Raw genomic sequence first — 24,571 nt, forward strand, 5'->3', positions numbered from 1 at the left:
ACTCCCTGCCGCCGAATTGCTGCCGAGGGTGGCAAAATGCCGCCCTCCCAAATCCTGCCCTAGGCAACCACCTAGGTCGCCTAAATGGAAGCGCCGGCCCTGGGGGGGAGAACAAGACAGGAGGCGCCTGGAAGCAGCTCCCATCCCTTCCCTCCTGCACAGTGCCGATAGGCTGCTGCTGGCCACGTTCTGGTGTGAACCCTGGCAGAAATCTGGGGAAGGGGGCATGTGACCTTGTGTGCCCCTCCCCCCCAAATGTGGGAAGATATGGCACCAGTTACTGGGACAGGTGGGTCCGTCTTGGGGGCCCAGCCAGGCATGGAGCGTAGAGAGTGCCAGGCCGGGAGGGTCAGTCACCGCTCCCCCACCACACATGTGAGAGAGATACATGTGTGTGTCACCTTGGGTGGGGGTGTGTGTGTCACCCCTCCCTGTGTGAACCTTAAAGCCTTAAAGATAAGAAGGTAAATAAAAAGAATCCAGCTATGCAGTATTTCTTTTTAACGGGGGCTCAGTCAACTTAATGTTAATTTGAATGTTTGTACAGCATAGTTCTGATTGATTGCCATTGAAATCACTTGAATACAAATAATTTTACCAGGTGTCCCATATTTAGGATAGGGAAATATGGTCACCCTGCCTCAAACCCAGCTCACATTGGGGCAGACGGAGGGGCTTAGGCCCCCCAAGAGGAGCAGGGCCCCATTGGATGCTGGCTGACATGGAGGAGATAGGAAGAGGAGGACAGACCTCCCCAGAGGGACAGGGTCTCCCTGGTTCTGCCTTACTCACAGGACTTCAGAAGGAGAGGCCAGATCCCTCCCCCAAAGAGGAGTAAAGACTCCCAAATCACTCAAAAGGGAAAGAGAGAAGGGTTTGGACGCTCACAGGGGCAGGGCCCTCCAGATCCCAACTCACACTGTGAGGACCCCAGCTCTCCTCAGGTTTCAGGATTATTGCTGCCCTATTCTCTCACCACACCCTTGGTGTGTGGGATGTCCCCCAGCCCTTGGCCATTGCCCGGCAGGATGGGAGGCATCTTCACCTATTCCCCAACCACTTAGCCTGGGCAGGATGAAGAGAGTGGGGGAGGAGCAGGGGGGACTGTGGTGGTGGCTTCAAAGAGGAGCAGGGAATGTGGGGTTGTCAGGCCACCACTTCTCCTGTCACCCAATTTTGTGTCCCCCACCCCTACTGCCCATCCCCACTTATCCTGCCTCAGTTTGGGGAAGATCAGACCCATAGTTTGAACAGTAAGTGTGGGCAAGAAAGAAGAACTAAGTAATTGTGTAAATAACTGTTTTTTTAGGGGGGGCTGTATCTTGGGAACTTGTGGCTCAAATTACCCCAAATTTGGACCCGTAACCCTATCCCACATTCCTATAAGGCACAGGAAATTTCAAGACAATCTGAGATAGCAAATGGATTTTAGAGCACTTAGAATTGTTATCTTTAAACAGTGATTCAACCTTAACTATAGCAAAGCTGCTGGTTCACACTATCAAAGCTGCCAGTTCACTAAAAATAATAAAAACATAGTTTTGAAATTAGAAAAGGATATTGTCCTTTGTTATTGTCTAGTGTTAGACTTCTTCCTTCCTGAAAGCACAGTAACATACAGCACTGTGGCAATATGACATAAAGAGAAATGTACATGTGTAGTCCTGGAACAATTGCATCTTGTTCCAGCATGGCCCTTCATGTGTCTTGTTTGAGAAGGCCTATGGGTTGACTAGATTTAGGGCAGGCATCTTCCACCTTGCCTTTCCCTTTTGACTGTGGTTTTCAGGCATGAGTTTATGAACAAATGACAGCAGAATTAGGCCATAGGAAGGGACTTGCTTTCTAAAATATAACTGTCTTCAGTGCATGATGCCTGCGCATATTAATACAACTAACGCAATTACTGGAAAGCTCTGTACATGTAGGGTGACCAGATAACAACTGTGAAAAAATGGGATGTGTGTGTAATAGGAACCTATATAAGAAAAGTCCCCAAAAATTGGACTATCCCTATGAAAACAGGACATCTAGTCACCCTACGTACATCACATTTGATAAAACTAATAAATCTAAAAACGTGATGTGTATATAAAATGTGGTTATTTCTGTAATCTGCTCTGACTTTTATTTTCATTTGTTCCCTTTGCTAATAACAAACAGATCAGCAACATTTCCATCGAGGGGCAGGACTTTGGAGAGTCTATCTTTGAGCCTGGCATGACTTTTGCTCTTGCACACTTTGATGGCGTGCTGGGTTTAGGATACCCTTCTTTAGCAGTTGGCAGTGCTCTCCCAGTATTTGACAGCATAATCAACCAACATCTGGTGGAGAAGCCAGTGTTTTCCTTCCACTTGAACAGGTCAGTTTTTAACACCGAATAAAGGGACTCTGTCAAAAGAAGCAAATTTTAACTGTAGATTAAGAAACCATCCATTTGTATGTTTTTCATCTCCACAAAGGACATTTTCAGGAATAGGTCTAGACAGAAGCACCAGTGGGGAACATAGTAACTAAAATCCTATTTACTGAAATGCTATTAAACTTATATCTTTAAAATAAACAGTTGTAGATGCACTGTATAATATACAATTAATGCGCAAACCACTGAGAACTCCAAAGAAGTCTCTTGATCTATTAATCTGATGAATGGTCTACAGTTGAAATGTTTTTTAATGAAAAATGGACTTCTAAAAAAAAATAAGATGCCAAATTTCGTTGTTTTGAAAATTTCCAATTATTGGATTATTATTATTTTTTTTAATCCACTTTTTTTGTTTGAAACAACAACAACAAAAAAGTCAGTTTAGTATTTTAGGCTGTTTTTTCATTTTTACACTGCTCCCTTCCCTTATTTGCATTTTGTCACTGAAAAAGTGTGTGAAAAGAAAAAGAAGGAAAAAGAAAAAACTAATTTATTTTGTGGAATCAGACAATTTAGAAAATGTTTGCAAAGCATATTTATCAGCTTTTGACCAGTGCTAGTATGAACAGTTACATCTAACTTTCTTACAGTGTCTTGGGTACTCAGAGAGTTGTTTCGTCAGCTAGTAGGAGATGAACAGGACGGCGGCGCTGCAGTCGAGCGACAGTATTTCGGAAGAAAGGGGGCCATGTTGTAATCTCAGTCACACCGAGAGTAACTCCATTTCAATCACTAGATTTACCCTGGATTTATACTGGGGTAAACGAGACCAGAAACTGGCCTACGGCACTTGTTTCTAATCTTACTTCTAAACCCTCTACAACCCCTAAGGTTTTCAGTAAGGGGTTTAGACTGGAGGCTCTGATTTGGCACCATCTCTAGGTATAATTATAAAATTAGAAGTGTTAGACTTCCATTGCAACATACACATTTGAAAAAGATATGAAAGGGTTGTAATTGAAAGCTGATTTCTCCCCCCTACTTCCATGTCCCACTTACGTTTTATGTCATCCAGTTTACATATTTTTTTGTTTTACATTTTTAGAGGAGAAGACATTGAAAATGGTGGTGAATTGATACTGGGGGGTATAGACCATTCCCTTTACAAAGGTTCAATTCACTGGGTTCCAGTTACTGAGAAAAGCTACTGGCAAATTCATGTTAACAAGTACGTATACATGTCTATAAATCAGATGAAACTGTGCCTCTCGGTGTAAGCCCATTAAAATCCTAGGATATCTGTGCTACAATGGCCACCCTGGATGTACTGCCTCCCAAAAACAGTGCTTCTGGGAAAAGATCTGAAGATAATTAGTGTATCCCCTGCTGCAGTAATATTTCTGGAAGCACTAACTTTGGCGGCTGGTACTCGGAGGAGTGTCCTTTATTAGCAGGTCACATTAAGGGCCTAGTGGACATCCGTGGGAATTGTGGGAATCCTTACCATCCTGGGTAAGGTATATTCATGTGATCTGGAGGCACTGAGTTCATTTTCTGGCTTGCCGCAGCCTTCCTGTGTGACAGCGGTCTAGTCACTTAGGCCATGTCTATACGAGAGAGTTTACAGTGGCGCAACTGTACTATGCACCTGGGCTGCAGTAAGATCTCTTGTGTAGCTGCTCTGTGCCGATGGAATTACTTCTCCCGCAACGAGCAGGAGAAGCTCTCCCACATAGTGCTTTCCACACCGGCACTTATGTTGGTGTAACTTATGTCACTTGGTGGGAGGAGGTGTTTTTTCACATCCCTGAGTGGCACAAGTTATATTGATATAAGTGGTAGTGTTGATCTTAGTGTTGCCATTCCTCAGTTCCTACTATTTAAAATGATTGAAATAACAATAGTGCCCAACCTTTAATACATTCGTCAATGTTTGTGAGATGCTCAGAGGATATATTGGTCGAGGTCAGATCAGTGTTAGACCTTAACCTTCTACATGTTCAGAAGAGCAGATGAGGCACACATACGAATTATTTCCAAAGCTCTCTTGCCCTAGTTTTCTGTGAACACTAAGCCTTCTTTTGGAATTAGGACATCTCTAAAGTTAGTGTAAATTTTGAACTAGATGCTTATATTTTAACTGGCAGCATAGCCTTGCTTAAATTCCCTGCTAACTGTGTCATCACTCTTCATGTATCTGCACTCTCTGTTTAAAGTGTATGTGTTTTGGTTTTTCCTCATGCAGCATAAAAATCCAGGGACGGGTTGCGCTTTGCTTCCATGGTTGTGAAGCCATTGTTGATTCAGGCACTTCTCTTATTACCGGCCCCTCTTTACAAATAAGACAACTACAGGAGCATATCGGGGCCAGTCCAACACAAACTGGAGAGGTAAAAACCATAGAGTGGGTCAAAAAACTCAGAGGAAGTGAAGTAATGAATTGATACAAATGCTGATGTGAGGGGGGAAGGGAAAAAGATAAAATGATTAAAATTAGGCACAAAGTAGGGACTAGGAGAAAAGCTTGCCGCTTGTACAGAGCTGAAAGCAGGGGAACATACTAGATTTGTATTGTTTTCATCCTTCCCTGCCACCTCTCTTTCCAAGATATCTCTTCCCGCATTAATGACACAAGTGGATCTAGTAGATGCATCTGTTTAAGGAAATGTTCTGTTAAAGTTGCTCAGATGATCATGACATCATATGACAGATCTACTACCCTGTAAAACAAGAAAAAATTACCTTTCCTTCGTCATATGCCTTGACTGTTAACTCCCTAAAGTCCAGAGCAGGTCTGGCAGGGGAGACTCTAGGTATTTTGCCGCCCCAAGCACGGCAGACAGGCTGGCTTCTGCAGCTTGTCTGCAGGAGGTCCCCGGTCCCGTGGATTCGGCGGCACACCTGCGAGAGATCCACCAAAGCCACGGGACCAGCGGACCCTCCGCAGGCATACCGCTGAAGGCAACCTGCCTGCCGCCCTTGCGGAGATTGGCAGAGTGCCCCCCATGGCTTGCCGCCCCAGGCTTGTGCTTGGCATGATGGTGCCTGGAGCCGCCCTGAGTTCCAGGCTGACTGTCAGTCAGAATCTGGAAATTAAGATAAAAAGACACTGGAATGACAGACATGTAATAATTCCATCAAAGGGCACCGGTGTCACATTCTTGTTACCAGAACCCCTAGAGGGGGACACAGTTCTATCATTCAAAATATTCTGGTTCATTTGAATGTAACATATGGATCTGAGAGCCAGATCTGTCCCAATCCCTGTCTTCTATCCCCCTGCTCTCCGTCTTCTGCACAGTCCCATTCCCTGTAACATCTCTCATTGCCCCCTCTCTTCCCTGCTCTACTCCTCCTCCCACTTTCTTCTTCCCCTCCATTTTCCCTTTTATCCTCCCTGCTGCTGCATCTTCACCTTCTACAGCATCCTGCTGCTATCTCCTCCATGCTTCCAGTCGCCTTTCCTCTCAATCTCTTTCTACCTGCTCCCTGCCACCCCCAGCTTTCCATATGCTGCTCATTCTCTCATATCTCCCTGCATCTGTTCCACTCCCCACTCTGCCAGTTCCTCCCAGTTGTTGCCACTCTCATCCTCTGATGCTTTCTAGGGTTGCCAACTTCCTTATTTCTGGAAAACTCTACACCCGTGCTCCGCCACCTTCCCGGAGGCCTGCCCCCTGCTCCACCCTCTCCCCCAAGGTCTCGCCCTCTGCTCACTCCTCTCCCCCACAGCCCTGCACCCAGCCCAGGAAGCAGCATACTCTCCCCACCTCACCAGTCACCTGCGGAGTAGGGAGGCTCCCTCCTTCTGCTGCACCTGCCCCTGGGCACATTTGGCCCCAGTAGCCAGGCCTGGGTGGGGGGTGTCCCGCTGCCTCCCACAGCCAGGCTCTCTCTGAGGCAGCCCAGCTGCCGTGCTGAGTGGCTGGGCTCTCAGATCAACCCACAGCAGAGCAGCTGGCAGGAGAAGTGGATGATCCTGTCTCTTCTGCTCCCTGGCACGTTTCCGGCTCACTCAGCCTCTGACCCTGGCAGCCAGGCCCAGGCGGGAAGTGGAAGGACCTACTTCTCTCGCCCGCTGCTCTGCTCTGGGTTGGCACGAGAGGGCAGCCAATGCAGTAGCTTCCTGCCAGAGAGAGAGCCTGGCTGTGCGAGGTGGTGGCGGTGGCAGTGGGTGAAGGACAGAGCCACTCTGCCCACCTTGATGGACCAATTTTTTTTTGGGAGGGCACTTGCCCACAAATGTCCCCCCATGCATTGTACCTGTCCCTGCAGGCGACAAGCAGACTTTTGGTGTCCAGTCAGTGTTTCCAACCAGGCACTTTCAGATAGTGTTTTGGACTGGACTTTCCGGTAAAAAACCGGACACCTGGCAACCCTAATGCTTTCCCTCCTATGTTCACTCATGGAGCAGCTTCACCATCTCCTTCACCTCTCCTTTGATGTCCAAACAGCTTTGCTTCTTCACTTCATGGCTTGCCAGTCTGCCTGCTTGCAGCCATATTGATTCCTATATGCATTTAAATGATAGTCCCACATAGTCTGGGAGCATGTGTAATTCCATGGGCAAATTAATGATAGAAAGATAAAGGAGATGTCATTTGATTCATAAAAATCTACAGAATCATAATTTCAGTGGTATCATCCTCTGCACTGATTAGGGGGATTTGCTGTTCCCCACCCCTACCACCCTAGTTCATAGCTCCAGGTCCTCTAGTTGATGAAGATTTATTATACATGAAGATGGTTCAGTCTTTGCTGCTCTTTATTTGATTGGTCAGAACAGCTAATTGGAATTTTGGCCTCACAGCACTGAACGACTTTGTGAAATACTTTTTTGCTTAAGACTTAACCAACTATTCTGTGATGATTGCCTGGTACCTGAACGAAATAAGAGGTGTAGAAAAGTGACACTGACATATGGGATGCTTTTTGAAAAGAGAATTGGATTATTAAAAGATCACCAGTTCCCTTCTGTGGACTTGGTTCAGACAAAGCCCTAGAACATGAAAACAGAGCAATGAAAGTCACGGGAGGGATTGCTGGGCATAACACACATCCAAATGCTCTTTCCCAGTTTTTCCTGACAATTCCAGCACTCTGCTGAATTTTGAATGAAATATTAAGCAAGGTTGGGATGACTTCCCCAGAAGTAACCGAGCACTATCTGGACTCATTACATGCTGTTAAATGCCAAGAAGGGGCATATGAGGAAAGATTAATAAGATTGGGACTTTTCAGCTTGGAAAAGAGACGACTAAGGAGGGGATATGATTGAGGTCTATAAAATCATGACTTGTGGTGAGAAAGTAGATAAGGACATCCTATTTACTCCTTTCCATAACACATGAACTAGGGGTCACCAAATTAAATTAATAGGCAGCAAATTTAATACAAACAAAAGGAAGTATTTTTTCACACAACACACAGTCAACCTGTGGAACTCCTTGCCACAGGATGTTGTGAAGGCCAAGACTATAACAGGGTTCAAAAAAGAACTAGATAAATTCATGGAGGATAGGTCCATCAATGGCTGTTAGCCAAGATGGGCAGGAATGGTGTCCCTAGCCTCTGTTTGCCAGAAGCTGAGAATGAGCGGCAGGGCATGGATCACTTGATGATTACCTGTTCATTCCCTCTCGGGCACGTGGCCCTGGCCACTGTCAGAAGATGGATCTTTCGTCTGACCCAGTATGGCTGTTCTTATGTACAGCCAAATCTTGGCAGGTTTGAACAGTTTCTGATTTGTTGAGAGGTTGTACCTCAGCCATGCTGAAAAGTCTCTGCTGGCATAAGATACTGGTTGTGTTGTTAGTAGGTACTGGCTTGGGAAGACCATGCGAGATATGAATTAGTTTGCTTTTTGCCTGGCACATACGCATTATTCCATCACATTCAAACATCAGTCATAGTCCCATGAGAACTCATACTTTTCCAAAGTCTCATATAGATCAACATCATGCTGAGATCTGCACATGACCAGGAGACAAGCAAGCAATAACCTGTCTGTGGTTAGCTTTGTCATAATCCCTGCAGCTTTCACTCTGACTTTCTTCTTTACATTCAAGCACAGCTTTAGTCTGTTCTTCTTCATTGTAGCCCATACATTAATGGAACCTTGAATAATTCTTTGGGTTTAGAAGGCTTCATACAAGTTATGACCCAAAGTATCCATTCAACTGACATTGTTAGCTAGCTCTACACTGAAGACTGCTTTCATCATGAGATTAATGAGCTCCAGTCCATCATACATGAATGGGTTTGCTTGGGCAAGTAAGCTCACCCTGAAGCCCTTCCATACTCCTAATAATTTTTGTTGCCCTTTTCTGAACCTTTTCCAAGTCTAATAGTTTTCAAGGTGTGGGCTTACCATGGATTTATATAGAGGCAATATGATATTTTCTGTCTTATTATCTATACCTTTCCTAATGATTCCCAACATTGTTAGCTTTTTTGACTGCCGCTTCACACTGAGTGGATGTTTTCAGAGAATTATTCACAATGACTCCAAGATCTCTTTCTTGAGTGGTAACAGCTAATTTATACCGCATCATTTTATATGTATAGTTGGGATTATGTTTTCCAGTGTGCATTACTTTGCATTTATCAACATTGAATTTCATCTGCCATTTTGTTGCCCAGGCACCCAGTTTTGAGAGAGCCTTTTGTAGCTCCTTGCAGTCTGCCTGGGACTTAACCATCTTGAGTAGTTTTGTATCATCTGCAAATTTTGCCGCCCCACTGTTTACCCCTTTTTCCAGATCATTTATGAATATGTTGAATGGGACTGGGCCCAGTACAGACCTCTGGGGGACACCACTATTTACCTCTCTCCATTCTGAAAACTGTACACTTCATTATGAGGCTACAGCAAAAATACTGGCTCTGTGACAAAGGGTATCTCATGTTTGACACATATGCAGAGGAGTCAATTAAAAAGATTACCAAAAATACCTAGTATTGCCTCTGTCCAATAGAAAGCCACTGATCCACGAACATCTCCAATGTCATAATGAAGAAACTACTGTCTCGTATCCCCATGAAGGATAAGATAACCTCATACCTAGCAGGAAAAATACTCTAGCGTGCAAAGAATTGTTCAAAGAATTTCATGGTCACATGGCATAATGAAGCAGATGCCTCACACTGTTCAGTGGAGTTTCTTCATAGTTCCCATGAGGAGTCTGACACTAAAATTGCATGTCATCAGTGCCACAGAGAGATGTGCTATTAAACTTTAGGTTTTTGCACAAGACACAGATGTTCTAGCGCTCTCCATGAGATGCTCCCCAAGGCTTCCACAAGATCCTGATTTTGCACCTGCTGCTAGGAAGCAGAATTGTGGTATATCCTCAAAGCTGTGTTCCTATCGTGCAGAGCATTAAAAGCTGCAGCACTACTAGGTTTCCATGCCCTTTCAGGATATGACATTACTGGAAGATGAGCTGGAAAGACCAAATTATTGTACTGGAAGGCATTTGATTCAGCCTCTGAAGACTTTCTCCTCACTCTGAAGGTGTTCGGAATGACTGACGCAGTCAACTAGGGTGACCAGCTGTCCCGATTTTACAGGGACGGTCCCAATTTTTGGGTCTTTTTCTTATATAGGCTCCTTTACCCTCCACCCTCATCCTGATTTTTCACACTTGCTGTCTGGTCAACCTAGCAGTCACTGATGAGATCATAAATGCACTGGAGCCATTCATATGCCAAGTTTATCATTTAAAGACCAACATTATGACACTTGCAGAGCTACGTAGGTGGATGTTTTCTAAGAAGCAAATGGAGAAAAATTGCTACTGACAAGGGGTGCATTTATATCTGCTATCAAGAGGGTGAATTATCAAGCAATGGAATGGCTTTAGGATGACTGAGCATGTCCAAAACTACCTTTCCTTATAGGGCATGGATGGGTCTTGAAGGAGGGACTGATCACACCAATTATGTGTAAAATACCATGTGTTCCCAAATCAGTCCCTCAGCTAATCAAATACATGTGTGCAAAGAACAGATGCTCATTATCCTGCAAATGTTTGGCCAGCAGCCTGCCTTGCATGGAGAGGTGGCAAGTGTGGCACGGACGAGGATCAGTGTGACAATGTATCTAGCAGTGGAGTAGATGGAGATGACGCTGATGATGACTTTGATGAATAAATGTTTTCAGTCCTACTTGTCAAGGCAACTTCCCTAGGAAGGATTACCAAAGGTCAATTTATGTTAAAGTATAATTTAAAAAGCTTTGATTTTTAAAGACACACGCGCACACACACATACACACACACACATGTTCTAGATTTGTCATGTTTGGTACCATTTATGTTTGTGGAGGAAAAGGGCTTTCAAAATATACCCAACTCGAACCTTTTCCAATGACCTTGTATTATCAAAAAGAACAGGAGTACTTGTGGCACCTTAGAGACTAACAAAATTATTTCAGCATGAGCTTTCGTGAGCTACAGCTCACTTCTTCGGATGCATAGAATGGAACACACAGACAGGAGATATTTATACATACAGAGAACATGAAAAGGTGGAAGTATGCATACCAACAGGAAGAGTCTAATCAATTGAGATGAGCTATCGTCAGCAGGGGAAAAAAAACTTTTGAAGTGATAATTAAGATGACCCATAGAAGGTGTGAGGAGAACTTAACATAGGGAAATAGATTCAATTAGTGTAATGACCCAGCCATTCCCAGTCTCTGTTAAGGCCTGAGTTAATTGTGTCTAATTTGCATATTAATTCGAGTTCAGCAGTCTCTCTTTGGAGTCTGTTTTTGAAGTTTTTTTGTTGCAAAACTGCCACCTTCAAGTCTGTTACTGAGTGGTTAGAGAAGTTGAAGTGTTCTCCCACTGGTTTTTGAATGTTATGATTCCTGCTGTCAGATTTGTGTCCATTTATTCTTTTGCGTAGAGACTGTCCGGTTTGGCCAATGTACATGGCAGAGGGGCATTGCTGGCACATGATGGCATATATCAAGTTGGTAGATGTGCAGGTGAACAAGCCCCTGATGGCGTGGCTTAAACAGAGACTGGGAATGGTTGGGTCTGTAGAAGTGAACTGTAGCTCACGAAAGCTCATGCTGAAATAAATTTGTTAGTCTCTAAGGTGCCACAAGTACTCCTGTTCTTTTTGCAGATACAGATGAACACGGCTGCTACTCTGAAACTTGTATTATCAAAATTTCCACCAACTGGAGGACCTGGGGCTGGGGGGCAGGAAGGCCCCTCTACCCTGGTGCAGAAGGTGACATCATTGAAATTATGATGCTGTAGATTTTATGAATCAAAAACATTTCTTTATATTTTAATCACTAACTTGCCCACAGAATGAGATTTTACTACATTGTGTTCCCAAACTAATATTGCTGAGCTGTCATGCACCGAGTGGTGTATGAAAACACTGCCACCTTGTGGTGTATTGTAAATAGAATACAATGCTAACAAATTAATTATAACATATTACAACAGTGCTATAAAGTCAAGTCTATTTCAGTGCTTCAACTTCTCTCTCTGTTGTGTTCACATTTCCCATGTACTACATGGGTAAAACAAAACTATGAGCTCATATGCCCTGAATCATAGAAGATTAGGATTGGAAGGGACCTCAGCAGGTCATCTAATCCAACCCCCTGCTCAAAGCAGGACCAGTCCCCAGACAGATTTTTTACGCCAGTTTCCTAAATGGCCCCCTCAAGGATTGAACTCATAACCCTGGGTTTAGTAGGTCAATGTGCAAACCACTGAACTATTTTCTCCCCCAAATGATTAAGAGGGAAATTCACTCTAGTGAATTTCTAATGCCTGAAATTGTTCTAGACACATTTGTGGTGTAAATGGAGCTACACTATAGCTTGAGCTGGGAGAAGATGTTTCAGCGAAAATTTTTTTTCTGTTTTAAAAAAAAAAATTGAGATTCAGCCTCATCAAAAAGTTTTGCAAATTTGTGCTGGTTTCGCTGAATTTTTCATGTTGCAGGGAAAAGTCTCCAAAAATGTCAAACTGAAGCATTTTGATTTTTTCAATTGAAAAGACTTTTTGTTAGGAAATTGCTTTCAATTTTTTTTTTTAAATCTAAAACATTTAAAAACACTCAAAATTGAAATGAAACATTTTGGTTTAAATGAAATGTTTTATTCAACCCACAACACTTTTTTTTTTTTTAGCCTTTTCAATTCACCAAAAATGAAAAAAAAAATTGTTTTGCTTTGTTTTGGAATTGGCAGTGAACTGAAAAATCTATTCCTTGCCCAGCTCTAATTTATGACCCTCATAGCCCACTATGCAATATCTTGGCTCTGTTATATTATATACATATGATATATCCCACAATATACTCTGCAGCTCTACTTGGCTCTTGTTTGCCAGAATGCACTTGACAGACATTCAAAATAATTGGGGAATATATTTTCATAAACTAGATTTTTAAAAATATTCCTCCTGTTGTAAAACAATAAGCTAAACCACTACAGCTTACAACAAAGCTCCCAGAGGGTATTAGACCATCCTCCAGAGTCATCCAAAGTTCTTTTAATTTTTTTAATGAATGGAGCAACTGGAGAAGCAATAAATAAAATAAAAACAACAACAGCAAAACAAACCCCACACAACAACCCCCCCTCTCATATATTCACTACGAATTAAGTGTAATATTTATAGAAATGAATGGGCATTCCAGATTGTGATCTATCAGCTGTTCCTCGAATTCCATTTTAGTGTAGTATAATATAGGACACAATATGCCCCATAGACCTTCTGGATGGGTTCCCTCCATCTGAAAATATGATGTTCCTGTACAGTATGGGGAAAGGTTGTGACTGTAAGCCACTCCCTGTGGAGGCTCTCAGGAGAGACGACATACTGGAGGCAGCTCCCAGGACCATGCCTGTGGCAGGTTTCTGGGAGCACTGAAACTGTGAACTTAGCAGTGCCCATTAAAAGAGGCAATGAGAACTCATGCTGGAGCCTGGGTTTGCTTTCATATGTGGAGGGAGGAGGAGCCAGGTCCTCAGAGACCCTTCCATTTTGGGCATCACTAGCCTTGCTGTCAGCTCTAGATTGCATTGGTCCTTGGGTGTGGGAGTCTGTGAAGTCTGTGTTCAACTCTGTGTACTAGCTCAAAGAGCAGGAGGCCTCCTTATACATTCCCACTACTTTCACTCCTGTGCAGGGCCATAGTATAATCTTGTATGTTGACTATTAGGTCTGAAAAAAATAAATAATACCAAACCGGAATGCAGAGGTTGATATTCTGGTTGCCAGGTTGATTCATAGGTTGATAGACTGATTATAATTTTGAATAAAAAGGCAATGTAAAAACACCCAACCAAACAAGCCTCAAGTCAACCCATATATTGTGTTATAGTTTGTTGTAGACTGCAGGAGACTGTCAAGCCTGCCACATGTAAGTTTCACCATTGGACACAGAGACTACACGTTAACAGCAAAAGAGTATATAATAAAGGTATGTATATAAATTCTAAGAGATGGTATCTACCAAATTATGAGATGATAATACGTAATTCTACATAGAAATATGCTTTTAATTTCAGGAAACCATAGAAGAAAAAACCGTGTGCATCAGTGGCTTTCAGTCTCTGGATATTGCCACTCATACTGGCCAGCTATGGATTTTAGGAGATGTATTCATGTCAGCATTTTACTGTATTTTTGACCGTGGAAATGATAGAGTGGGATTTGCAAAAGCCTCTCATAGAAGGGAGCATTCCTGAGGCCCTAATGGCATCAGTTCTGCCTTAAACACATGTTATTACAGGGATACAAGATGAGCCTGAACTAAAACCCTGGATCTGAATATTGCTCCCAAAAAATTTCACGTGAGTTTAGGGTGGGTTTGAAATTGAATTCTGAATGCAAAGTTTGTAGCTAGGTTCCATTTCTATACATTTGCAAGAGACACATTTATTTCTAAATCAGCAATTGAGACACCAAAAGTCCTAGGAAAGACTGTGTCAAAAAACCTAGTAAATGCCTGTACAACAACTTGCCTGTAGGACTTGCATTGGGGTGGGAGGGAAAATGTGCTTGGGAGAAGACTGCTGAATAATGCAAAGATGATTGTGTATCAATTGCAGTTATGGGAACCTAATCTGGCTAGTGTTGGGTAGTTCTCTTCCCTTGCTTGTCAGTTTCAGCCTTCTATTTCCTGACTAAATATTTTCTTTTTATCATTTAATTGTTGCTTTTATTTTTCTCATTATTTAGTGGGGTGTGTTCTACCCTTTCTCCCTCTGTCCTTTATAGACGCTCTTTATGTGCAGCAAGCTTCAATCCCGACTCTTTTTACTACCATCAGTTAAATGTGATTTCCTGCTCCTTATTTATTCTCTACGACTTGTCTTTTTTCTCAGGCACATGCTCTTTTTCTACACTTTCTTGCTGGAACTAGGGGTGCAGCACCCCCTGGCTTGAAATGGTTTCCATCACATACAGCGTTTACAGTTTGGTTCAATGGCTCTCAGCACCCCCACTATACAAATTGTTCCAGCACCACTGTCAGTCAGATGCTGTCTTTAGTGCCTGACATCTCCACACTTTGATGGATTGAAACAGCTGGGATTGGCATCCACTTGCATGGCAAGAAATTGGACACTGAAGCTTGCATTGCACAATCTCTGCAAAGAGAGAGAGTGTTATGTGGGAATGACACCGTAGCATCATCTCGTTCGATGAAAGATACAAAAATAGGACCCCAATGTAGACCTGTGCTGTTCCTCAATTTGAGAGAGATCATTAGCAGCAGTTTTAACTGAGACGCAAAATAATTCCGAGCCACGGGGAGCCAAGCTGTCCTTTGTTGTGTAATTGATTGAACAATAATGAATTCATCCGATTTATACCTATTTGAATATTCATCTTGCTTGTTAGGTCTGATTCGAGCTATTAACATACAAATGAATAAAATTTGATCAAGAAAAACTGGTTTGAGTTGGTGCTTTTTTCATTTCATTTTACGTTTTCTTTCGATGGAAAATAAGTGAACTAGGGCCATGTTCTGCACAGGGTTATCCAGAACATGTGTTACTGTTTGTGATGTAGAAGGAACTTCCCTTGGCTGTGAGACATGGCAGAGGGGAAATAAATGAAAAAAAGGAAGGGAAAATCCCAGAGACACCAAAAGGGAGGGGAGGGAAGCGCATAGCCCAAGCAACATGCTCCAAATGGCTCTTCCTCTTCCCCAAGAGCCATTGAATGTCCATTTGCGGCAATGCCACATGGTCAGGAGTCTGCTGGGGATGATCAGGACTCTGTGGGGACAGGTTGTAGGGCAGGACAGCTGTTGTAGGTAGCACATTGCTCATGCAAACAGAAGGATACCTGGCCCCAAGTTGATTTTCAAGGATTACATAAATCCTTCCGTCTTTTTCTGCCTGCAGCATATGCCCAGGAAACTCTTTGTTACTTTAGTTTCCTGATATGCAGTCTAACTATTGGTCTAGAAGATTAAGTATTGTGAAGGGCTGGTTTATGTGGGTTCTAAATGTGCTATGGCTGCCACTTGAACAGGAAGCATGGAGTAGTCTCATACATTGACTTCTTTTTCTTGGTTGCCACCTGACACGATCAGGGCAGCTTCTCTGTGGTCGCTGCACCCACTAGTATCACACCCTGTGTGGGAAGCATTCTGCAGAGAAGTGGCCCAGCAGCTGCAGGCAGAGACAGATTAAGATTTACTGGAGCCCTGGTCACAAAGAACAGTTTGGACTCCCAGACCCCGGGGGGAACCAGAACTAGGGTACGGGGGCGCAGAGGAGTGGGACATGGTCTCCCATTTTTTAACATGGGCATAGTAGCCTTGGGCAGGCATGGAGTGACAGTGGCAGGGGCTGCACTTTGCAGTTGGGGAGTTGATAAGGTGATTAGCTCCCCTGTTATGAAGCACAGCCCCTGCTAGTTCTTCTTGGTGGGAGGCTGATGTGGGCCTTAGCTGCCCCCATCGTGGGACCTCACCCCCTGCCCCTCCTCTTCCCCCCAGACCCGACCCCCTGGCCAGTGTGGAAGCTGGAGCCAGGAAGTAGTAAGAGCTTCTCAGGAAGCCCTGGAGCCTCCACCTGCCATGGGCTGCACTCCTCAGGGGGTGTGGACTTGGACTGGGGACTGCTCTTAAGCCCCCCGGCCCTCTGCCCAGGGGAGGTGGAGGGTCCGGGCTCCCTAGGCGGCTCTTACCATGGTGTGGCTCCAGCTTCTGGCCTGGCAAGGGGGGGCCTCCAAGGGGCAGAGGAGGAACAGGGGCCAGGGCAGAGCAGGTCGTCCCTCCCCTTTCACACACCTTCTGGTGCTCCTATGGGGCCCCCTAAATTGGCCATGGCCCCTGGGCACAGACCCTGTGGGCTTATGCATTAATCCACCACTGGCTGCTGGCAGTTTAAGCAGGTACTGTTTCTCTAGGCAGGCAGGGGGTAATATGGGTCCCAGCTGGAGCCATCATTTCCACCCCGAGAGCTTCCTGGCCCCAGAACTATATTGACCTCTTGTTCTGGGGGACTAGGGCCATGTGGTGTCCCTCTCCACACAGACGTGTGGCAGGGAAGAGCCAGCCAGAGACTTGAAGGCAGCAGAGCAGTGGTTGCATGTGTTTGTGCAGGGAATGACAGAAACACAATGTCAGCAGACTGCCTTCTGCAGTTCTCATTCTGACCATGCTCTACTCTGTGCTGATTGGCTGTTTGCACCAGCTCTCACCCTTCATTTGTCTTTCCAGATAGCTACGCCCCATGTGACACCACACCACTGAGAAGATTTAAATACACAAATAAATAAACAAACAAAATTTGTGGACGTAACATGATATTTGCTATTGTCACATTGCTCACTCGGCTTGTGTGTTCTACCCTTTCCCCTGCTCGGTCTGTCTTGTTTATTTAGACTGTAGGCTCTTCAGTGCAGGGTCTGTCTCAGAGTGTGTCTACACTGCAAAGGAAGGTATGATTGCAGCTCGGCTCGGAATACCCTCACTATAGCTTTAATCTATCTAGCACAGGGGTGGGCAAACTTTTTGGCCTGAGGGCCACATTGGTGTTCTGAAACTGTATAGAGGGCAGGTAGGGAAGGCTGTGCTTCCCCAAACAGCCTGGCTCCTGTCCTCTGACTATCCCCCTCAGAACTTCTCCACCCATCCAACCTCCTGTGGAAACAGAACAAGAACTGACAGGGATTTGAAGGAGCTTTCAGTGCAAACAGTCTCCTCTGTGAGCAAGAGTCAGGCTAGCTGTAAGCCTAATAATGCAAGATTTGTAGAAGCGAGGATTGTGTGAGGCAAGTGGCAAAGAACTGTGTGAGAAGTTGTTGAGACCTTGTGTTAGATAAGTATGGAATGCAGACTTCTGACACTCACTTTAAACTCTAGAATGAAAACGCGATCAGCTGTATTCAAAGGAGATGTCTGGGGCTATGGCAATGTACAGGTATTACAGCAAGCTTCCCTAAATCTCCTTCCACCACTCTCTCTAATGACAGCATTATGCGTTCAGTGTGTTCCCTCCCATAACTATGTCCTGATTAGTCAGAACTGAATTATCTGGGCTAATGTTCGGAAGATTCTGCCAGATGAAACCTACTATGCAGGCTAGTGCATTGGATGCCTAGATATCCATTCCTATCGAATAGAAATTCTGAGATTGTAGGGGTTGACATACGGGGCACCTAGCCCACATCAAAGTGAGCAGGTCCAATTGTTAACAATATATTTTAAAATAATCTCCATGTTTAAGGACATATTCTTGGGGATGCCATATTTCTACTGAAGACTTGGGCCCAATATACTGATTTCCTTTAGATGCAATACTCTAGACTAGTTACCAGATATGTGAGCACAGCATGTAGTTTCCCGTTTATGGAAACCAATCCTTTAAGAAGAGCACTGGATCCAACAAATATGGAGCAGTATCAACTGAGAAACTTGCTAATGCTGTACTTCAGGACAAGCTTAATGGTTCTGAACAAACATACGACCCATTTCTGGCATTGACAAAGTTTGACACATGGACTTTTAGACTTGAAGCTTTTGTTGTTATTGACCTAGAAAGTCTATGCACAGGCATCTCTGGAATATTGGTCTTGGTTCCTAATGTGTACTATAGTAGGTATTTAGCGTTCCCAGTATTATAATGTCATGGCTCTGTATTTATCAGTAAAGGACTATACCTGTATATTTGATCTGACAGGCTATGGCCCAGACCACAAGATAGAGTTGCCATTGAGCAGTTTTTGCAGAATAGGGTAAGCTATACAAATATGATTTATTCCACGTCTATTTTGTGTATTTGCTTTTTTCTCAATTTTATTTTTAAAGTGTGAAGTGCTTATAAGCAAACTTTTCTATTTAGATAAACTTCATTTATTTGGTCCTAAAATAAGACATTATAAAGCTGTATCATTTATTTAGCAGTAGCCTGGATATTTTTGCTTCCTTAGACAGGTAGTTGAATTACATTTTGTACATTCCATTGTATAGATATACGTACAATTATTGTTCTAACAGAAAATTACAGTCAACTCACATTTCTGTCATATATGAATGAGGGTTGCCAGAAAGTTCCATAAAACGTGAACATTCTGGATTCTTGAATTCTGATTTAGAACGCGAACACCTGAAAGTTGCAGTATTGGTCGGCTCATCATACCACAGACATTATGGTCATATATCCCACCTTCTCCAAGATTAACCCCAGGAGACGGTAACAAACTGTTGCTTTGACATATGCCTCTGTTCTACCCTTGTTTTCTCCCCACTCTTTTCCAGCTTCACAAACATCTGTAGCTCCTGCCCTCTGATGCTCTTGTTTTCCAAAGTGGCCTATACTATTGGTCAGGTCCTTGTTTGGACATATCTTGACATAGTTTAATATAGCCAAAGCAACCTCATTTTTTTTAATAAAGCTTTTTTTATGTAATAACTCGCTTACATTGTTTATACTGGTAAACGTGAACCATAAACTGTTGGGGCTGCTAGTGTTATAATTAGTAAATTGACTAAACTAATGTTAAAAAAATTGTAGCAAGAGGCGCTTAGCTGACCAACTTGGTCCAAAAGCTAATTCAGCACCCAGACGAATGCAGTAGTGGGCTCACAGACAAACTAACTAACAAGAGGAAATTTTGAAAATGGCCATAACTAAGTCCCATTCTGTACAAGTAATGGATAGAATATTTATATTTATTCCTGTAATTAGTTGCTATTTGTGAAACACCTGAGAGCATTTTCCCACGGGTCTGTATCCTTTTCCAGTGTTATGAGGCCCTGTGAGAGGAAGCTAAGCTCTTACACTGCTGGTCCAGGTTTGGTGCATGGCTACATGTAATGGAAGCATGAATGAAACATTAATGGAAGCAGGCCTCCTACACGCCTATAGCCTAGAACGTGGCTATAAAGAAGGCCACCTACGCAGCTATGAATCAGAGGGGAGAGAATTTGAATGACAACTCTGTCCAGCCAACCAGCTGGATGCAGTAGCTGGTCTTGAGGTTAGTGGAACAGGTGTGAAAGAAAGAGGAGGCCAAGCATCTAAATCATTGGTCAGAAGTTGTGTGATCAAGCACCGATGTAAAAGATGTGGTGTGGAGCCCACTAGAAAGGCAGGCAATGAAAGATAAACCCAGTTAAAGAGTGGGGAAAATATGCTCAGTTTTGTTTCAATTGAGTACTGTGGGGGAGGGAGGGCCAACTGAAGTCTGGGATGGAGCAGATGATTATTCTGTTCCAATACAACTACGAGCCTGGTGGAAGCAGAGAGAAAGGAGGTTGAATCACAGAATATTAGGGTTGGAAGGGACCTCAGGAGGTCATTTAGTCCAATCCCCTGCTCAAAGCAGGACCAATCCCCAACTAAATCATCCCAGCCAGGGCTTTGTCAAGCCTGACCTTAAAAACCTCTAAGGAAGGAGATTCCCCCCCGCCCCCCAGATAACCCATTCCAGTGCTTCACCACCCTCCTAGTGAAAAAGTTTTTCCTAATATCCAACCTAAACCTTCCCCACAGCAACTTGAGACCATTACTCCTTGTTCTGTCATCTGCTACCACTGAGAACAGTCTAAATACATCCTCTTTGGAACCCCCTTTCAGGTAGTTGAAAGCAGCTATCAAATCCCCCCTCATTCTTCTCTGAGGATGAGGATGGTGGCAAGATGGTGATTGGACCCTGGAGGCAGATTAGACAAGATCTCTCTGATCAGAAAAGACAGAGAGAAAGGAGACAAAAGAAACAATGGCCCAGAATCCCTGACTCAAATCCTCTCCCCTGAGAGACTTCCATTTCCTCAGGCTTGTGTTCTGTTGGGGGCTGGCTATGGAATCCTCTTACCCAAATAGTGGAACTGCTTTGTGGCTGCTGATACACTCCCTCCTGCAGCTATGGCCATCCTTCTCCTCATGCAGGACTTGGGGGAATTTGGTCAGTGAACCCACATAGCTGTGGATCCCACTGGTCACATCTCACACTTCTCAGGCCTTCCTATGCTACCACAGAGAAAGCCACAGAGCAGTGCTTCAGGCACACGGGAGCTGTGCACTCCCAGGGAAGGTGCTCTGCCTCCTGCCATGAGTAGAGTGACTGCATTAGTTCCATTGCCTTTGGAGCCATTCACACCCCTGGATGGTGGAGGAGGGATGTGTCATTAATGAATTGTACTGGCATGACATCAGTTTGATTCCTTAGCACTTACCCTTGCTATTTCGTGTCATTTGAATAAGACTCGATGGGGAAATAATTACTTGGTTGTGTTATAAAAGCAATTTGATTTGCAAAAGGATGGATTCCAAGAGAGAAGGACTGTGCTTGAGAGAAATCTCCTTTCCCACTGCTGAAAGAGAGGGAAAACACCCCTTTCCATCATGGCCATAGACAGCATGAGGTCCCTTTCCAGAGCCACAGTCAAAGGTGGAGTTCATGCTGAGAGAAAAACCGAAGAACACTGCCAAAGCTGGGTACTGGCTGGTGAGATCTATCCAGGGAATGAGGCTCCCGGCTGGCTGAGATCTTTGTTTTAATTTAAATTTAATATTGCCCTGCCAGAATTCTTATTGAGAGAGGAAATCTCTAACATTGCAATCTGAGTAATTTCCCTTAGAAATAAGATCAGCCGTACACGACGTACTGTATGTGTGGTCTGAGGAGGGTGTTTGTATTTCTGTATTTTCAGAAAATCTGAATAAAAACAGGTTTCAAAAGAGAGACAGAAAGTTCCAATTGTTCTGCAAAATGAAAGTTTTCTGTGTTTGGGGAACCCCCGAATGGCTGCAGGGGCTCTTAATCATTTTCCTCCACTGTAAATAATAGAATAGAATTGGAATCTAGAAGATTCTGACAACCTTGTCAGAGATTTCCTTCATTCTTCTCATTAATAAATTCTAGTATAGCTGTTTCTTTAGCATCCAGATGTTTCAATAAATGATGCATATCAACTGTATCTCTAGCAGCAGAGGCAGCAATGTTACTTTCACCACTTAAGGTGCTTTGTCCAGAGAGTGTTCCGAAATCCAATAAAAGAGGTGCAGCATCTGTATGCAATGTGATATTGAGCATATGGAAGTCTGGGGAACATCTTTCAGAGCTCCCATGTTGATCTTTGCTATCACCTGCTGTCATACTTTTGTGTAAATCAGATTTTGGTTCCTCTATTACAACGGTGGATGATTTGTGCTGCCCAGAATCCATAAAAGACTTAGCCATTTCTGAATGAGGTCGTGGCGCATCCACAGGATCAGAATGTGGCTCAGTTGGACTGCCTGGGGGAGCCTGTTCTGTCGACACGTTTGTGGAGGTGTCTGTCTGCAAAGTCTGTCTGTCTGACGCATTAAGTGTTCTGTCCTCAGTAGCAGCGACAACTGCTTCGGGGACTGGCAAAGCTGTCTTGGTTGTTGGGTCATTCTCACTAGATTGGTAGCTCTCTAAAATGTTGGTTCTGCTAGTTTCACTAATAGTTGCTAGATCTATGCTAGCATGCAGTCGGGGATTCCTATCAGCCAGCTCATGTTTCTTCTTGACCTTTGAGGCAAAATGTCTCCCTCTAGAGTGCATTTCTTGCAAACTGCGGATGTGACCCTTTTCATGAGCAGGGAAAAAAACCGAGTTCTCACTTGTCTGTCTGCTGTAGCGCCTCCTGGCTGGGGAAGGAGAGCTTTCATGGACACTCAGAAATCGCTTAACTCTTCTCAGCACTGAGGGCTGTCGCCTGTATTTCTCATCATCCCAGGACCAGTTTTCCCCACGGAGGAACTCTGTATCAGACAGCCTGTAAGATAAAGCAATGCAGCGTGTGTCACTCTGTATTTCCTTTATTCTAGAATCACAAGAAGTGTAGTGTTTGCAGTAAGGTTTCATGTTAAATGGAAAATATGGTTTATATAATGATCCATTTTCTCTCTGCCTATCATTAGCAGAACAGAACAACGTTAACAATGAGTGACGAGAGTCAGAGAACTTAAGGAACAAATGTGTTCCTAATAAAGGGCCTTCATGAGGTATAGGAGGAGCAAATAAGAGCAAAGTGGGGCCGAAAATTTTCAGATGCACTGAAAGGGGAAAGGAGCACAGGCAATGCTGATTGGTTCTCCCTCCTGTCTTAGAACAGTGGAACGCACCTCAATAGCAGCTCCACATGATCAGAGCTTTGCAGGGGCAGGAGGAGAACAATTGCTCTATGCAATATATTCCTCATTCTATCAGGAAGAGTCTCAGGCAAAAGTTAATGATGCTCCTGGAAGTGTGGACAGTGTTTAACTGTGCCAGGAGCCCTAGCACTTCTGCGCTTGGCAATTCATAACCCTGGCACCCCTAGGCGTGATAGTTCATAGCTCCGGCACTGCTGGGCTTGCTGCTTCAGTTATGAAAGTAAAAAAACTGCTTGAGCCCCCACACCTAATTGCTTGAGCCCCGACACCTCTCACATTACAAATTAAGCACTGAACAGGATTTTCAACAATGCCTTAGTGATTTAGGAGCAGAAGTGCCACTGAAAGTCAATGGGCCTTGTGCTACAAGTCTCTTAGGTCCTTTTGAAAATCCCACCCATTAGCTTCTGCTTTTCTGCCTGACTTCTGAAGTTAATGATGAGTTACAGCAGCCACACCATTTCGGGAGTGGAGCACATTTAGTACTTGCCATGGGGTGTAAAGACAATGGGAGGAAACACTAGAAGAAGGGTCACAGTTGACTGTCCTGAGAGCAGGGATTTCAGGTATGGACATGGTAACTTTGATGGATTGATTAATTCCTTCCAGTACTTATAAATGGATGCTCTGTGACAGCAGAGGATTTAGTTTGGCAGAGGGCACCAGGGAGGATCGACTTGTCCCTAGGAGAAGAGCTAGAATGAAGTCGAAGAGGTGAATCTTCTTCCTCTCTAGAATTTGGCTGACGTGAGCCATGCTTTAGATATTTATTTTGGGCTTGGCTGACACAAGCTAGACCTTTAGACCTTGGTTTTGAACTCTGGCTGATGGACACCTTGTTATATTTGTTACAGCTGGTTGGAAAAAAATGGAGAAATGGTTTGGGGAAAAATACAGAATTTCAGAAGATTTAAAATGGAACAATTTTTTTTTTTATTTTTTTCATGAAATTGTTTTAGTAAAAATATCAGAAGTTTGAATTTTAGGTCTCCCCCTTCCACTTTTTTCTCCTTCCCCTTTCTCTTCACGGAATGCAATACATCAAATGATGGCCAAGGTGTGTTTTTTCCCTTCATTTTTCCTTTTGCTACTCTGTAACTTTTCCAAAGTTGACGAAGGAAAAGTAGGAAAAAAACATTCCGAACATCATTCTTCCTGTTGTATTTTGTGGCAAAAAAAGTAGATGAAGAGAGAAAGAGGATTAAGGAGAAAAAATACCTAACCCCTCCAAAAATGTCAACCTTTCTGGGTTCAGTGAAAAACTGGAAATTTTTTGAAAAAAAATGAAAGTTTTAGGTTTTGAAAAAGCCACTTTTATTTTTTAAAAGAGTTTCAAAGGAAAAATTTCTACCAACTCTAGTATTTGTTTGCTTCTTTAAGGGACAGGATATTCTTCATGTTCACCGGTCTGTTTTACATAGAGCACATCATATGTGTTTTGACTCAACTTTTCATGCTCTGTCTGGCCTGTCACCGTATTTTATGAGGGTACATCTATACTGCATGTTTCTTTTGGCAGTGTGTAGTGTACATACTGCTCAGCACAGGTATAAATAGCAGTGATGGAGAGACACGG

The 24,571-nt window shown here is 43.6% G+C and overlaps 2 protein-coding genes across 3 annotated transcripts in view; one reads left to right on the forward strand and one right to left on the reverse strand.

The window, feature by feature from the left end:
* The window catches only part of LOC116834455 (cathepsin E-like), a 28,262-nt gene extending 12,991 nt beyond the window's left edge, over positions 1-15,271 (forward strand). The window contains exons 5-9 of the mRNA XM_075066425.1: positions 2,164-2,363; positions 3,472-3,594; positions 4,612-4,756; positions 13,731-13,829; positions 13,918-15,271. Coding sequence (XP_074922526.1) covers positions 2,164-2,363; positions 3,472-3,594; positions 4,612-4,756; positions 13,731-13,829; positions 13,918-14,097 — 747 coding nt within the window. The 3' untranslated portion in view covers positions 14,098-15,271. The remainder of the gene's footprint in view (positions 1-2,163; positions 2,364-3,471; positions 3,595-4,611; positions 4,757-13,730; positions 13,830-13,917) is intronic.
* Positions 15,272-20,346: 5,075 nt separating this feature from the next.
* Positions 20,347-24,571, reverse strand: part of BEST3 (bestrophin 3) — a 32,593-nt gene continuing 28,368 nt past the window's right edge. For both annotated transcript variants that reach the window (XM_032796556.2, XM_075066382.1), the window contains one exon: positions 20,347-22,616. In XM_032796556.2, the coding sequence (XP_032652447.1) occupies positions 21,698-22,616 (919 nt within the window). In that variant the 3' untranslated portion in view covers positions 20,347-21,697. The remainder of the gene's footprint in view (positions 22,617-24,571) is intronic.

Source organism: Chelonoidis abingdonii, chromosome 1 (genome assembly GCF_003597395.2).
Source record: "Chelonoidis abingdonii isolate Lonesome George chromosome 1, CheloAbing_2.0, whole genome shotgun sequence".
In the NCBI taxonomy this organism is placed as follows: domain Eukaryota; kingdom Metazoa; phylum Chordata; order Testudines; family Testudinidae; genus Chelonoidis; species Chelonoidis abingdonii.